We start from the raw sequence: 16,538 nt of genomic DNA on the forward strand, positions 1-16,538 counted from the left end.
AAGGGAAGGCAGAGAATTGCCTTAACTTTTGAATGAGGTAAAACCCACCGGCTGAACAAAATACCAGGCAGACTCCTGGGATCACCACCGCCCAAATCAATATCATTTTCACTGGATGCAAAAAAGCCGAAATATTTCTTCAAAACTTGTTGGTAACAGACCTCAATCTTTCAAACTATTCAATGCTAAACACGACAACAAGTTGTTGCATGTGGCGGGCTCTGCTGCAATGCAACTGTTTTATTGCCGATTGTAAAACTATAAAGTTCACTTGGGGTCGTTCAAGTATCTCTTTTTAATCCAAACCATCGTAAGCCTTTCTAAACACGCTTAAACATGATGTGATCGACATTCCACGGTATGACGTTTCTAAACGGAGGAAACCGAACCCAGAAACCTCAGGCGAGTAAAGTTTATGCGACAAATTCCTGATTTGAGAGATTTCTTCGCACATGTTTCGACCGAATGAAGATACGAATGTTTTTCATCGTTTTTAACCAATCAGCGCAAAGTGGTTCAACCAATCAGCGCAAACCCATTCCTAATTAATTCAAACATCTTTGTATTATTGTAATTATCAGACAAACCACGTTATTCTGAAGATTTATTTCGTAAAATATGTTAAAATCACGCGTTGATTGAAACCGATTACATTGAAAGTGCTCACACATAAATACACACACGGACACACAGCGACATCCAGCGTTGGAACATACCCGGACAGGCTGGCCGCATGAGGGCGAAAAATGTTTGAAATTAAAAGTACGCGGGTACCAGAAAATTACACGATCGACATTCTACAAAATAGAGTGCAAGATTAAGAAACAATACAAATTATTATGTACATGGCTCGGCCGTTGCAATCAAACCCCCCACATAAATACGTCACAGTCGTTTTTTCCGTCACAGTAAGCAGATTTTTACGTCACAATACAATTGTTTGCCACAGTTGTTTTGTTACAATGATCGTTATTAACCGGATGAGGGGGGTTCTTTCCGTTGAATAAGTTTTTATTTACAATTTTTGAGCAGCTTCTTATTAGAAAAGTCCTTTAGCTTTCTTGAGAGAGGTTTGTTTCCATCCTGGTTTCGATGCGAAATCAAGTTTGTTCATTCCGAATATCATCTGGAATTCTGCATCGCTCAAATGCATCTGGAGAAAATATTCAAGTTATCAGTGGGATAAGAATAATTACCTCACACCGGTTCTCCACTGACACCAAACAATCACAACTTGAATTATTGATTAGTTTTAACACAGACCCCCAACCCCCACCTCTTTCCTGGTGATGACGACATCGGACGGCATTTCGTCATTCTCCCCCTTCAGTTGGTCGTAGTCGTAAGTAGGGAAACTCCCGAAATCGTTTACCACGCCCCCACCGATCTTTGGGGCGCTGTTGCCATTGACAACCGCTGGTTTTGGAACCGCGGAAGCGATGACGGAATCGAAAAGGTCGTCCTCCCCACCAAGTTCTTGTTTCAATTCTTCGTAAGATTTGTTGTTCTGGAAAAATTTGAGGGCATTTTTCAACATGAAATGCGGATATTGTTGAAAGGATTCGATGTTTTGTTCACACAAAGAAATAAAAGCAAGAATTTATGACAAGGGTTTTTCCCTGTAATATTCTGTTCCAACTTACACTCCACTTTGAAGGATCCCAGGCAAGAAACCATCCCGTGAAGGTCGGTGGTTCGAATCCCTGCTTCACCGTGATGATTGGAGTGTGCGGGTCTCTGGATCCCGTAGGGTCAGTCTTGAGATAGTTAAGTGCGGTTACAACAGATTCCTTCTTCTCTTGGTCGTTCGCTCCCTTCCCAATCCACAAGTAGATCTGAGTGAAGGTTGAGGGTTGATAAAAACTTCATCAAATTAAGACAACATGTTAAAAACTAAATCAATCCACGTCTGGATGTTAAGGCTTAATTAAGTTATTATAGTAATTCAATTTATGGACATTTGTAGATAACAATAGCGTTGATCTGTTCGTGATACTGCATACCGGTAACTAACATTTATTCGCGCTGCCCGTGTCGAACAGTGGCGTCGCGTGTCGAACACTTAGAATGGAGAAAAAGGCATAAATCGACACCCTGGTTGTGATTATAAATCGAAATAAACCAACGTGACGTCATACTTCTGTTCCGGCGTCAATGAGCATGACGTCATCCTCGTCCAGATCTTCTTGTGAGAAGTTATACACTTCCTCACACTTAAAATTACCGGAAGCGTTGGAACATTCGAACAAACGAGGTTCGTCACTTCCGCTTTCCTCCTGCAAGAAAACAACAACATTTCATATTTGTGACGCAACAACATTTCATATTTGTGACGTAAAACATTATCTTCTGAATCAAACTGAATTTTTTTTTAAAGTGTGTTGAAAGATTATGTGAACTCTTCACAAACTCCACACGCAAACAGACTTGATTAATAAGATTTGTTACTTGAAGTTTCGGAGAATCAGCGTACGGTATTTTTCCGCCAAGTGACGCCCAGAACTCCATGCTTTCGTTTCCTTCCGAGATCGTCTCAAGATCCCTGAAAACCACAGAGGGTTGCAAACTTCCTCCCAACCCTTTCCACACAAACTCACCGCTTTGATATAAAAGGAGCAACAAGTTTCCCCATCTCCCTCTCATCTCCACTACAACCCTTCCCACACCACATCCACATTTCCCTCGGGGTTTTGAACAGAAACACATCGTTCGAATTCAGAGAGGAAGCTCTGGTGTAAAAAAGTGAAGTTTTTAGAGAAGTTTTCTGGACAGATGACCTCTGCTTAGGTTAGTGATTATGAACCATCTTGCCGGCCAAACCTTCGGGCAACTTTGTAGCGGTTATAGAATCACCGGCATCTGTTGGTCACCATACTGAGAAATTTAAGTGGAAACACTATGGCCACGCAAAAGCTGCACGTTGGTTGTTAAAACCAATCGTGCCGTTAGGCTCCGTGCCGCAATAAAAATCACACATAAGCAAAGGAGCCTTATGACATATTATTGGCTCCATTGGAAGAAGTGCGAGAAGTCCCGACTACAGGGCGCAAATATCAACTGGTCATCACACATTGAACAAAACATCCTCAATATTCCAACATTGATCATATTGTGATCCCAGTATTCTTACCTCGCTGGAACCTCAATAGCTTTCGTGTTGAACTCATTTGTTCCACGGACTTGGAATAAACGGACTGGGGCGTCCTCTGATTGGCCGCCTTCACGGGAAGTCCCGCCCTAAAAAAAGAGAAACGTTTTTACTCCAAACAAAAAATCGTGTTTTTTTTCTAAGATTTAAATCTAGTTTCTCTTTCTGGGCTTAAAGGTGAAACGGTTTGTGAAGCAGAAGAAATATTACAAGAAATCAATATAATGAGAACACAGGGGCTTTTTCACCCACTTCGAAAATGAGAAGTTTTCCTTTAAACATCGACATGAAATGTTTGGGTTCTTTCCCCATAACAACACGAACTTGAACTGGAGCCCCGTCATATTTGTCGTCCAACGCCACAGCCTGGAAGGCGGAAGCGGCAATCTCGTCTTTGGAGGCGTGACGACCCTGCGAGCACACAAGTGCGACTTAACGTTCATAAATTATTGATTGGAAGTCGACGAAGAGCAAACAGTTTGAATTATTCACGCCGTTGTTCGTGGTCGAGTCGAACGGAACGTGGGCGAATTATTTGAGAAACCAACCTGCCAGAAGTAAATGATGTAATTCTTTCTGGTACTGTTGAAGTAAGTGTAGAGAATGAGGTAACAATCACCACCGTAGAATTGACCGTACGTCGATTTGTCAACTTCCACCATTTCATTGTCTTCAATTCTCCAAATCTGGAACGGAAAGTTTTGTCACATTTCCATCGAAAAAACACTTCTATGGGTTATGTTACGACATTGCCATAATACTGGATATGTCACACTCCAATATGGGCACTGCTTATTCAGTTCCATTTCAAATAAATGAAGTCTATTCCAAATCCCCATGCAAAATGTTATGAACCTTAATGGTTCATCAACAAAATTGTTGAAAAGGACAGAAAAGGCGAAAGCTTTAAAACTTTAAAAAAAGTTCTGAAGCCGTTTTGTGGCAGTTTCATGGTTTATTAATGAAGCGATTTTCATCACAAAGTAATGGGGTGGAGGGTTTCAATCATGGATGTAGGAAGGATAAGTGCCATCGGTTTAACACTAAGTATGAACCTTTACGTGATGGAAGTGTTTAAACCCAAGTGACAACTTACCTCAATATCTCCACTCCCATCATCTACCATCCTTTCCTGTGCTGCCACATTGGGCTGAGCATGCATGGAAGTTGCGTCAAACTTTACTTGTTTCACATTAGCTGGAATGTGAATGGAAAGCTCAGTGATGGCAGGTTGATCATTAACACCGTATGCACACAATTATACCGCCCGGCAATGCATACTCACAGCCCCATATATGGGCATACTGCGACTACCACACCCTAAGTTTACATTGTGATGTAATAAAAAAGGAAGAACGCGACCAAGGCGTGATTGGAAAGCGAGGAACGAAATGCTAAATTTAGTAACAGCAGTTTATTTGGCCAAAAAATCAAGCGTTAAATTTCGTGAACAATATTTAAGCTTTCGGGGAGTTTCGGGGAAATAGTTGACGCGTGTAAGACTGAGGCTAAAAACAAGTAAAAAAATCTTAAAACGTCGAACATTCGTGTGGGGATTAAACAAGGTATTGTCAAACATTAACCAGGAGAGAAAAGTAATTACCAATTTTTCCACGGCTGTACGTTGAGCCCCTGCCAACTGCATCGAATTTTGATTTCCAGTTTTTGAACAGAGTTCTAAACATTGCGGATTCGGCTCCATCCGGGACTGTTTCAACTTGTGTGTGGTGGGAGTAACCTTTGGCTTGCATGTAACCCTGGAAAAAACAAGAGAAATGTTGTTCAAACATTCTCGGGAAAGTCTTTTGTTGATAGCCACAGGTGAAGTTTTTCAACTGAGTATTTGTGATGTGATGACGTAACACATGGTGTCTGGGGCAATATAAAGCAAACCCCACCCCTCATTGGATGAAATGTCAGGCCTAACTATGACTCACCAGGGCCCTGGACATGGAACCACTTCTTTCCTCCTGGCTCGCTCCTTTTCCCTTCCACACGTAAACCTTGCTGCCCCCCTGATCCAGGATGTAACAATCCTACACAGGGATGGTAATTATAAGTGGGGAAAATGTATAAAAGTAATAAGTGTGTTACGTCATGGTTGAGTAGGTCCTGTGTAAGTGGTTTGGTTGCAATCTCCTGCACTGTGAGTTGACCAGATTGATCGGAAACACTGAAAATATTGAACAGTTTAGTGATGTGTCAAAACGTAACAATTTGCGAAGTCCCTTAAAAGGTTGAAGTTGTATTTTTAATTTCGTGGCCGCTTTATCTTAATACTCCAAATTTTTTTTTAATTCTCTTTGGAACCATGCAATCCATATAGCAAGGTTCAAGCAATAAAGGCATTCCCCACCATTTCATGCATTGTTTAATATTAAAGTTTCATGCGTTCAAATAGTAACACGTAGTAATGTAAGTTCATCCAGCAAAATATGCTTGGCTTGACACCAATATTAACAGAAAGTTGCTACAAACCCGTTAGGTTCAATCCTTGATAGCAAAACGGTAAATGGTTAGTGGCTGTGGAATAAAGCTGCTCAGTCAACAATCGGCTTTCTATAATATTGCGTCACAATGGTCGATTCTTACCAACAAATATTGAAAAGAATACGACCATTATTTCGCGTCTCTGTGGGCAAATATTGATTTAAACAACGTGTAAACAGGAGTGTTGCTTGCAGTAGAAATTTTAGGCATAATTCCGGAATAAACGTTGAAGTAAAATTACGAAGTTTTCTGTGTTTCTATCCCACGACGTTGGCTTCAACGTTACTCCGAAAGTCTTGAAGAGTTTGAGAAGTGGATACTTAAGTAGGTTCATCCCATTAAGTGGCAAAATATAGTGGTTGCTTCAACCATTTGCTCGCATGTTAAACCCAGTGTGCCATTCCAACCTACACAAAATCATGGCCGAACGCGCACGATGCTAATGTTCGTTTTGTAACGAAATGGACAATGCGCCAATCCATTAGACAAGGCTATTTATTTAGATTGGTAAATTTTCATGACAGGAAACTGTGGCAGATGTAAATCTCTTAATTGCCCTCTCTTTACGCCGTAAACAATGGTTTGACCACGCACAAGCTAATGGGAAATATCAATTAAAAACAAACCTATAGGTTTGCTTTGCCTGACATGAAATATTAACCAGGCGCTGATTGATTGGTCGCTTGACATATGCCTTATTGTACACCCCAAATTAATTATAGAAAAGCTGACTTTTGCAACCGCATTTTTAAACATTCCCTGCTAAAGAGGTTTTCCACCTTGCACATGTTTTAACAAAGGGGGTTTGAACATAAATTATGTATGAACATGAATAACAACAAACTCAGGTTTGATGGTTAAAATAAACCCATACATATAATGGCCATAAACAAAATTTGAAAGCGGTCACAACAATCCCTCTAAATTCTGAGTGGAATCTCTGCAAGGTTTTACTGGTGATCGTGGAAGGAAGTGATTATTCTCAAGCTTATGTCCGAGAAAAGTAAAACACACCAATGAATAATTGTTTGACATTTCACTGCAATTAAACCGGAAGAGTTTTGGGCAAACATATCTCAGCAAAAACTGACAATTATTAACTAATTGTTTGTTTTGTGGCCAGTATGAAAGGAGATGTGAAATTTAAATTGAGCCACATTTGTTTGCACAAAAAAAATTTATAAAATAGGGGTATCGCCAACTTATCACAGACAAAATTTTTACTCACTGGAAAAGTTTCAGCTGTGCAAGTCTTGTCCTGGAAGCCTTTTCATCAGAAGTTGCTGGGTTGATATTCTTTGGTTTGTTGCCAAGAATTTTTACAAGAGCCTGCAAACAACATAATATTTATACTTCGCAGAAAAAAACTAAAAGCCAGAAAATTTGGTCAAATAAATACATATGACAGTAACACATCAAAATGTTTTAATATGATTATTTACATCAAAAGCTTTTCCATGTCCACGTTCATTCTCTCCATCGATGACCATAACTTGGGCACGCCCACCCCTTTCACGGTCACGAATTTCTTTGGCCAGAACTGTGCCCTGCAGATGACATGCTGTTACTCCGGTGGTTACAGACAAGCTTGCAAATAAAACTTGTCTAGTTATCCAACCTTAAGCCTTTCAAGTCTATTGCTTTCTGGACCATTCCATTGCAGAATAACCTTTCCAAGGTCAACGAGGAATACATCGCCCAAGTTGAAGGACTCCCAAGCAAATTCAACCTCAGTTGCTGAAACAGTTTTTCTTCCTTTGACATGGAGCAACCTCTTGACGTCATATTGATTGGTTTCAACATGCTTGAATCCAGAAGCCACTCCACCCTTCTGGTAGCTGGAAAAGTTTATTGCAAATAATGTAGAATGAGGAACTGCTAAACTAAAACAGTGAAATACCCAAACAAAAAAACAATTTTTATTTTTTTAAAAACTGTTCTTCTAGCGTAAAGTTTCCAGGTTTAAAAAAACAACAACATTAAAACCTAAAATTTGAAATATTTAAATAAACTTACACAATTCCAGATTTGAAATATCCTTTAAACATTTCTGATTCATTGCCTTGTGTTTCACGGTATTGGACCGGGTCACCTCCCAAATAGTCGTCTAGTTGAGTTGTAAGCATCGCAGCAGCACCTAATTAATTAAAATTTCATGTTTTAGCGGAAAACAGAAACTTCCATAATTGAACAGGTTTTGTTCCAAACCTTGTTCATCCTGGCTTGAATTGTTCCCAAGCCAAAAGTGGAGGTTGAACGAAAATCCAGAACCAACTTTCTTGGACTAAAATGAATTGAAATGAATGAATCCTGACAAAAAAAATATTTATCACATTAATTTACCTGCAAGATGATGTATGCATCCCCAGCGAAAAAACTTCCATATGATTTCTTTGGAATGGGAACAACTTCCATGTTCTGAAAACGGTAAAAGGTTTTGCAAAAAGAACACTAAAAATTTTACATCCATGTAAAATAGATACCTCAATTCTCCATATTTGTAGACCTTCAGCTTTACCAGCTTTATCAAATTCAGGGTGGAATATTTGCTGGGCCATCACTTTCGCTTTGCAATTAACTTATTAAACAACTCCAAAACTACAGCTAAAAAACAATGCAATTTAATCTCAACAAAAATTGTGAAGAGTGTAACGACAGTCCTGTTTAACCGCAACCACCTGACTTGCCAGGGTACAAATGCAAGAAATGGTTGCTGGGATTGCACACGTGCCGCACGAACGAAAAAGGCAAATGTAAACAATACGTCATAATCGGTTTCGTATCTGGAGCGCCACCTTCGGGTAAGAACGAAACGGCAAAAACAACTAATTTGGGGGGTAACAAAGATTTGCTCAAGAATGACGACTCAATTTACCTTTTAGGGAAAGGTTTTTTTTTTTTTTTTAAGTATTTCACGAGCAACATGTCTAATCTAAAATGGCCGAAGGCAAGAAATCATCATGGTATTCCACGGGTTTTAAAGTAATAGAGTTCTAGTTGCTTAGCGTTATGCACTTCAGTAAACCCAGCAGCAAAATGTGTAAAATATAGCAATTCAGAATCAAATTTTCTTCACAAATTATATTTTACGGTCGAAGTAACACAAGTCAGTTGCGTAAAATCATTCAGCCATGGTGAAACGTCATCATATAAACATTAGGTGCGTGTGGGGTGTGGGTATTTTGAAGGCGATCTTGTTAATAGTAATAATTTGAGGTTAAGTAATTTCAGTAGAATATGGAAGTTGATTTAAATTTTTGCAAAAAACTTCCTAAAGTTGAACTTCACGCTCATCTTGGAGGTTCACTGAGTGGCAAAACTCTTCAGAAGTTGCTTGTAAATAAAAAAGTGTTGAATAAAGATGCCGCAGAAGTTATGATTGGAAAAGAAGATAAACGGACAATGGCAGAATGCTTTGAAATGTTTCGTTTGTTGCACGAAATTGTTGATGATGCAGAAACTATAAAGCAAGTCACAAAAGATGTAATTCATGATTTTGCTGCTGACGGAGTTTTGTATTTAGAGCTCAGAAGTACACCACGTGATAATCATTCAACGGGTTTGATGAAAAGATCTTACATCGAAAGTGTGCTGGCAGGTATCAAAGAATATGAATATGAAAACTTGCATCAAAAGAACCCAATTGTTGTTAAGCTTTTACCTTCATTTGATCGCGGACAAAATGTTAAAAATTGTTTTGAAACATTGAAACTGGCTGAAGAGTTCAAGTTATCCACAGAAAAAATAGTTGGCATTGACTTTAGCGGAAATCCTCATAAAGGAAATGTTGAAGATTTTCTTGCTCCTTTGCAGCTGGCAAGAAAATCTGGATTTAAACTTAGTATTCATGCAGCAGAGGTACCAGGTTGTTTAAAGGACAATTTAAAGCTGATGGCAGCCCTACCTGACAGGATTGGACATGGGACTTATATTGAAGAAGATAAAAGTTTTGTGGAATATGTTTTTGAAAATCAAATCCCACTGGAAATTTGTATGTCCTCCAACATCAAGACTCAAACAAGCCCAGCTGATCATTGCAAACATCATCTTACAACTTGGAGTAAATGGCAACATCCTTGTTTAATAAGCACTGATGATAAGGGAATATTTTCTACAAGCCTATCACAGGAATACATGCTTGCTGCATCTGCCTTGAAGTACTCCCAACCTCAACTATTTGAGCTTGCGTGTGAATCCGTTGAACATGTGTTTGCTGATAAAAACACAAAGCAATCATTACGTCAAACATTTCATGAAGCAAAACATTCTTTACTCCAATATTAATCATTCTGCAACTTGGTTTTCCAATCACATCTCTTGAAACAAATTTTAACTCAAAATTCTGCTTTCCACTTAAACCTCGTGGGCTTGACATAACAACTATAATGAGATTTCGTTTTTAGTTCTTTTAACAAGTTCATTTTATTATGTTTGAAGGTGCTAGGTTCAATGTAAAAGCATGGCAGACTGGGTTGGGTTTACAGATGCAGATTTGGAGAGAATGAAAAATGGCTCACCCCAGAAGAAACTAAAACAACCAAGAATGGAAAATAAAACTGTTCAAAGAAAAGCTTCAAAATCTGGCAGCAGCATTAAACGATCATCTCAGAAGGTACTTTTTCATTGCTGTAAAAAGTATTTAGTGCAAATACTGTTATTTTCACAGGTTAAACAAGAAGTGACAGCAAAACCAACAGATTGTGGAAATCTTAGTGGTGCTTTGCTGTTACAACCCGCAAAAAATAAAAATGAAGAAAAAAAAATAGAAGAAAAAACAACAGCGGAGTCAAAACCTATAGAAGACAAACAAGTTTCCATTGTGCCAGAAAAAAATATTTTGCTCGAGGATGAAGAGATTCGAGAGTAAGTTTTCCACAAAAATAAACGACAAATAAATTAATTATTATTTGCTTCAGGAAAGAAAAGCTTAAACTGGAGGAAGTTCATTTGAGGCAAAAACAAATGGAAGAAAAAAACAGAAAAAAGAAAGCGTTGCTTGCTAAAGAAATTGCAGAAAGGTGAAATAAATTGACAAATCAAGTGCTGTGAAAATATTTATCATTCTCATACATAGAAAGAAGAAAGCTTTTGCTGAATCTCACAAACTTATAAAGATCCAAGATGAATTGGGGAAACTTGATCAAATGTTAAATATCGATGTTTCTATTCTTCGAGACAAAATAGAAGAAGCGTGTTTCGATTTTGCGAACGCCCAGTAAGTTGCTGAAAAATGTTCATATATCTTTTGTGCACAAGTTTCGATGAATAATCTATGTTTCAGGAAGCGTTTTGTGAAAGCTGAGGCTGAGTATGTGGAATCTAAAATGGATCTTCACAGAAAAACAATGAAGAAAGAAGACCTGACCGAACATTTGTACCACATGATCCAAGCTAATGAGGAACGGAAAGTTAGTACAGACCTCTGAAATTTACTGAAAAGAGATATATTGCTTTTACTTGGCATTAGCTGAAAATTATCAAAATTTGTTGTTTAAAGGCAAAGAAGCTTGAAGACTTGATGTGCAAGCTTGACGTGGAGGAAAGTTTTCTTGAGAAATTGGATCAAGTGGAAGCAAATGAATCTGCAACTGCGAAAAATGATGATAAAGTGACTGTTGCCAAGCAACCGGAGGAAGATTGCAATCCATCATCGGAGCAAGATCCAGTTAAAATGAAACTCGATGAAAACTCAGAAAGTTTACATGGAGCAAACGCCTGAGTGCCTTCCAAGCCTGCTGCTTTCTAGACTGTTCACAATTCATATTCTGCACTTACTCCGGAGGCTGCTGTGCTATTTTTATATTTATCACCTGATCCAATAAAAATATTTATTGCCGTAGGATGCAATATTTTGACCTGGACCAACTGTCTGAAAGGTAAATCCAAAAAAAACATTTTATCCACCACAAATGGTTCCAGTTTATTTCAAACAAGCATGAACAATACAATGTTTAGCAACATTTATCGAAAGTGAAGAATTAAGAGCAGCAAACACAAGAACGTTGGAAAACTTTGATTCAGTTTGATTTTAAACGGCAACTCCCAAATCACTGCAGTTAAGTCAGATATTTAACATTTGGCCAAAACTTACTTGCATAGTGCACAATAACTGCAGTAGAGTCCCTATGATCTGTGTAATGAGGCTGCTGTCAAAACCCCAGCTAAACAACTCTACAACATCCATAACAACATAACCTATCTATAAATTTCTAACAAATTAAAATTCATGTGTCTCTAAATTTGCAAACAGACTGATATGTGGTTTCACAACAATTTATAAAACAAGTTACCAGGCCACAGTGCCCGTCAGACCTGGGGTGGGATTAGGTTATTTTCATGAAGTTCAAAATCTTTTCAATCTTGAACTCTTGGCTTTCGTTTTCTGGGAGATCTTCTGCAAAATGATCACAGTTTTAGTGACATCATCATCGTCAACACAACTTCAGCTTAGGTGCAGCTACACCTACAGTATTCCATTGTGCCATACTCTAATCATAAGCTTTTCGTATTAAATACTAGTGTATTTTAAACGTAACATTGGTAAATTCACACAATTCCAATTATTTTTGATCATGTAAAGTTTGTTTTGTCGCAAGTTAAATTCCATCACAACCTGACAAGTCCCCCGTCTTCTTCTTCTGTTGGTTCTTCCTTCTCGAGATCTGCTTTAGTGACGGATTTTCCTTCACCATCCCCTTCCTCGTCATCCTCTTCTCCTTGTGACCCCTCTTCTCCTTGCGATCCCTCTTCTCCTTGCGACCCCTCTTCACCTTGAGATTCATTTTCATCTTTTTGTGAGCCCTCCTCATTTTCCTGTCAACAAACAGCAAAATATCATACATGTAAACAATAAATTATATCGTTAAATTCAAATAAATAAACCAGACCACAAACAATAACAATATTCTACATAGCTAACGACAGTTAACTAACAAGGTCTTTTCCAACAACATCTCCGTTGACTTGTTACCTGAATAAAAGCAGTTAAGTTTAAGTTTCACCTTTTTTTCATCTTCAGACTCGTGAGGATCGTCAGGCGTTGGCTCATCCGTTTTTTTTGGATCATCCTTTTTACCTCCACTAATAAACAGATGTTGCATTGGAGAAAGTACGAGATAATTAAACAAAATCGTGTTGTTACCTGCAGCAGAATGTAAAGAGAAGGACAACAGGTAATCCGACAACAAGAACATAGATTATCCACAACCATGGCCGTTCTTCAGTAGCTGTTAGCAAGCTTTGTAAAAATCCAGGCTAAAATATTAGAAGTTTGTTGTTAAAAGAAGTCAATGTATAGTAATAAGCAAAATGTGGTTTAGGATAAGTTTTTTTCCTTTCTACCATATCCCCCCCCTCCCCTTCTCACCCCCTCCCCCTCTCACCTAACCAACACCCAATCTCCTAACTAACAACCCCCACACTCTATAACAACATGCAAATAAAACCTTGGTTTTGTTTCTTCTCTTCTTATTTTTCTGCATTTAAAACCAACATTACTTTTAAGTCCTTACACCTTTCTACGTCATGCAAACACCTTTTTCCTTCGTTTCAATTTTCTGTTTCTTTCGTTCTCTTGTTGTTTCAAGATTCTCTGAACATGCTGAGCAGTCAGGAATTTATGTAGCATGTACTCAAATGGCATGTACTTGTATGACATGCACTCATATGGCATGTACTTGTATGACATGTACTCAAATGGCATGTAAATGTGACATATGAGAGATTCGCACATTTTAGGAGGGGCATAATATGGAAATTGACTTAAGGTGGGGGTTTTGGGAAAGGTTTGTAAACTCGTCGTGAAGACTTTTAGAGGAACCTTAAAGGAAACCTCACCTCATTTACAGCTTGCACTTCTTTCTTAAGCTTCCATGTTTTTTCAGCATAATCATCGGCTACATGTTTTTCTGAAGTAATTATGATGTTGTCGAACAAAATATCTTCACTCATCGACCAAAGTTCAAACCCAACAGCTCCCTTTAAACATTACAAGTTTGAATACAAACATGTCAAAAAACAATTCACAATTCTATTAAAAACTGAAGAAAAGCAAATATTTTTACAATTGTTTGATAACATTCCAACCAAAGATAATCATGTCGATAATATTTAAAACAACATTTTTCTATGTCTACATACAAAAAAAGGAAAACTCACAATGGGACTCATTTTGAAAGGTTCAAGGTCTTCAAAGAAGTTTGGGTTCGGAATCATTCGTGGTTTCCATATTCCCTTGTAATTGGGATTATTGATCATCGGTGGTCTCCATTTTCCTTTGTAAGCAGGATTTGCAATCATCGGGGGCTCCCAAGTGCCACAGCCAGGACCATCTTTACACTTGGGATTGTCAACCTACATAAAAAACAATCAATTAATTAACAACCTCTTGCTTTGTTCCAGCATAAAATAACATGCTATAACAGAGAAATGAAGTAAAAAAACATGCTGTTCAAAAAACAACAACACAAACTGGCAATACTATTTTAAAAGTGAGCCCTGTACAACAGCAATCAAGCTATACACAAACACCACAACCACGGTTTATGCAGGAAGCATGTTTCCCACCACCCACTTTACATGTTATTTCACATTACTTTACAAGTACATTGGTATGTTTTAACAAGGACAGCGTCTTGTGGTTTTACAGCCGATTTCCTGGTTTTATTTTAGTTAATTTCAAAAAAGACAATTTGTATTTAAAAAGTTTAAAACATTTGTTCATCGATGTTAAGAAGAGGCCAATGCTGTGGTTTTAACATCATGAACTAGAACACACCTTGGGAGCTTCCCACTCTCCATCCATCTCATCATCCCAATCTTCCGGTTTAGCTGCATCCGGATCATCCACATAAAGAGGTTCATCTTCCATCCAACCATCTGGCATCTCTGCATCCGGATCAGCGATCTTAGCGGGAGCATCTTCATCCCTGAAATTAACTTTCTTTAGCGAATGATGAATAAACCTTTGACACAGATAGGCTTGAAAACAGAAAGAGCAACTACGCAGTCACCAATGATATGCAAGACTTCGCAGGATTTTGTTCAAGTAAAACTAACTTCCAGGTGACCATAGACAGTTTCTCACCAATCATCCGGTTTGGAAGAATCTGGGTCTGGGATTTTCTCTCGTTCATCCCAGTCCTCGGGTTTTTTATCATCTTCATCTTCAATTTCCTTTGGAGGATTTACCGGAGGACTGAAAGCAAAATAATTACAACTTGTGTTTCTTCATAGCTAAGTAAATCAAACAGTAACAAAACAGGTTCTTGTAGCATTTGAAACAATTTTAGAAAAATAGGAGCGATGATTAATAGACATGTATATAGGATTCTCAGAGGTTCATACAGTAATACTATGTACTTATTAAATCAAGTTTCTGAAACCCCCACCTCATGTCAGTCAACAAGTTCCCAGAGTTAACTTCTGTGTGATCGATGTAAACCTTGAATGAATTATCTGGATTTAAAACCAGCGTATAAAGGTGAGTTGCTTTGTCTGTGTAGTACGATTTAATGTCAACTGTCGGCTTCTTGGCATGTTTTTCCTCAAATTTGCCTGTTTTAGGGTTTTTGTGTTGGAAGATAAAATGCAGCTGAAATGACAAAAATAGTAATTTAGTATGAATAAATTATACTTTAGTTTTTAAATTGACTTATGCAGAAAATTCTAAAACAAAAGCTAGAAAAGTTACCTTATAGTCTTCACCACATTTGTCCGGTCCAAACATGATTGTGTATGAGGTTTTATCCTGGAATTGTTCCTGTAATAAATTTGTTAAACTTTCACATAATCAAATCCTATTCCTCATGACAGCAATTGTTAAAATCTTAATTTTCCTCTTTAAAAATCTATTGAAATATTTACGTAATGATTAAACTATAAATTCCGAAAAACAAACCATAAAAAATAACTTACAAGATTGAGATCGTCAGTTTTTGTAAGTAGTTTCATGTAAGCACCCCCGCACTCGATTCCCGTCTGGAAATTTACTTCATATTGAAAAATAAATGGTTTGTCATCAAAAATAAACGGTTTGTCCAATGAAGTGGAAATGGCATGATGCCTGTAAGAAAACAAAACTTTAACCAAAAACCTTCAAAGGGAAGGAGTGCAAGAGTAGCAATGGATCTCAGAGACACTTCACATTGGTATAACCTGGCTTTGCTTTTTAAAACCATTCCCAGATCGCCACCCAGAGCATTCTCCTGGGCTTTTTCGATCTTCCATTTTCCGTCATACTTTGCTATCTCCGAATCAACTCCATCTTTTGTTGCTTTTGACAAAATCCAACTAAAATGAAATTAAGAAATTATGTAAATGTAAGATAATTAATTGATGCTTGAGCAGTAAACCCCATGTGATGGTTTTTACCTCTCCATGGCGTCATCCGCATCAAATGGTTCTTGCATATAAACATCTCCCTTTGCCACTGGGGTGGAATAACTTGGAATCTAACGGAACAAATAAATATATTTTGATTTCTATCTAATATATTTCGACTCGTAGCAAACTATTTGAAACATACCGGTTTTTCATTTTCTTCTGCACAGCACAGGCCAAAAACAAACACAGTTAGTAAAAATACACCAACTTTCATTATTTTACAAATTTACAATCCTACAAATTTAATTTAAAAATACCTGTTGAAATAGCCTTCAATTAGCCATAGCAATATAAAGTAATTGCGAACATGACATTTATCACAAAGCCACAGCCTAATTTTAGTTGCGTTGAAAACTTGAAAGTACCAACCAGCAGTAGCACCATTTAAAAAGCATGGTTTATAACGACGTACTGATATTATCAAGTAATCTACTATTTACTTCTGTTTACTTCGTTAAGATCTAAACATACATTCCACTAGGTAAAAAAAACATAGAAAAACAAACACAACAGCAAT

General features: G+C 37.8%; 4 protein-coding genes across 5 annotated transcripts; 2 read left to right on the forward strand and 2 right to left on the reverse strand.

Annotated features, from left to right (window-relative positions):
* Positions 1–587: 587 nt before the first annotated feature.
* Positions 588–8,244, reverse strand: LOC145913620 (villin-1-like). The gene is made up of 20 exons (XM_083001343.1): positions 8,122–8,244; positions 7,982–8,056; positions 7,847–7,922; positions 7,655–7,775; positions 7,257–7,476; positions 7,081–7,185; positions 6,867–6,967; positions 5,243–5,321; positions 5,086–5,184; positions 4,752–4,905; positions 4,245–4,345; positions 3,697–3,834; positions 3,401–3,559; positions 3,131–3,237; positions 2,598–2,729; positions 2,449–2,542; positions 2,139–2,276; positions 1,644–1,835; positions 1,277–1,507; positions 588–1,153 (listed from the first exon to the last, which is right to left on the reverse strand). Exons 1-20 carry the CDS (start codon positions 8,194–8,196, stop codon positions 1,040–1,042), a joined length of 2,511 nt encoding a protein of 836 aa, XP_082857469.1. The 5' UTR covers positions 8,197–8,244; the 3' UTR covers positions 588–1,039.
* Positions 8,245–8,812: 568 nt separating this feature from the next.
* On the forward strand, positions 8,813–10,011 carry LOC145913622 (N6-Methyl-AMP deaminase-like). The gene has a single exon (XM_083001346.1). The coding sequence runs from the start codon at positions 8,876–8,878 to the stop codon at positions 9,920–9,922; it is 1,047 nt and encodes a 348-aa protein (XP_082857472.1). The 5' UTR covers positions 8,813–8,875; the 3' UTR covers positions 9,923–10,011.
* Positions 10,012–10,070: 59 nt separating this feature from the next.
* LOC145913623 (uncharacterized) lies at positions 10,071–11,475 on the forward strand. The gene is made up of 6 exons (XM_083001347.1): positions 10,071–10,250; positions 10,305–10,501; positions 10,555–10,656; positions 10,713–10,853; positions 10,920–11,046; positions 11,136–11,475. Exons 1-6 carry the CDS (start codon positions 10,098–10,100, stop codon positions 11,355–11,357), a joined length of 942 nt encoding a protein of 313 aa, XP_082857473.1. The 5' UTR covers positions 10,071–10,097; the 3' UTR covers positions 11,358–11,475.
* A 119-nt stretch (positions 11,476–11,594) lies between these two features.
* LOC145913621 (calnexin-like) lies at positions 11,595–16,280 on the reverse strand. 2 transcript variants are annotated; one of them, XM_083001344.1, is made up of 14 exons: positions 16,164–16,280; positions 16,010–16,089; positions 15,794–15,928; positions 15,554–15,701; positions 15,330–15,398; positions 15,028–15,230; positions 14,724–14,834; positions 14,415–14,565; positions 13,796–13,990; positions 13,475–13,615; positions 12,780–12,892; positions 12,640–12,718; positions 12,252–12,451; positions 11,595–12,032 (listed from the first exon to the last, which is right to left on the reverse strand). In XM_083001344.1, exons 1-14 carry the CDS (start codon positions 16,233–16,235, stop codon positions 11,993–11,995), a joined length of 1,737 nt encoding a protein of 578 aa, XP_082857470.1. In that variant the 5' UTR covers positions 16,236–16,280; the 3' UTR covers positions 11,595–11,992. The 2 variants fall into 2 exon arrangements, with proteins under 2 accessions (XP_082857470.1, XP_082857471.1); XM_083001345.1 differs by lacking the exon at positions 11,595–12,032 and having other exon boundaries at positions 12,317–12,453; positions 12,641–12,718.
* Positions 16,281–16,538: the final 258 nt, after the last annotated feature.

This window comes from Ascidia mentula, chromosome 9, assembly GCF_947561715.1.
Source record: "Ascidia mentula chromosome 9, kaAscMent1.1, whole genome shotgun sequence".
NCBI lineage: Eukaryota > Metazoa > Chordata > Ascidiacea > Phlebobranchia > Ascidiidae > Ascidia > Ascidia mentula.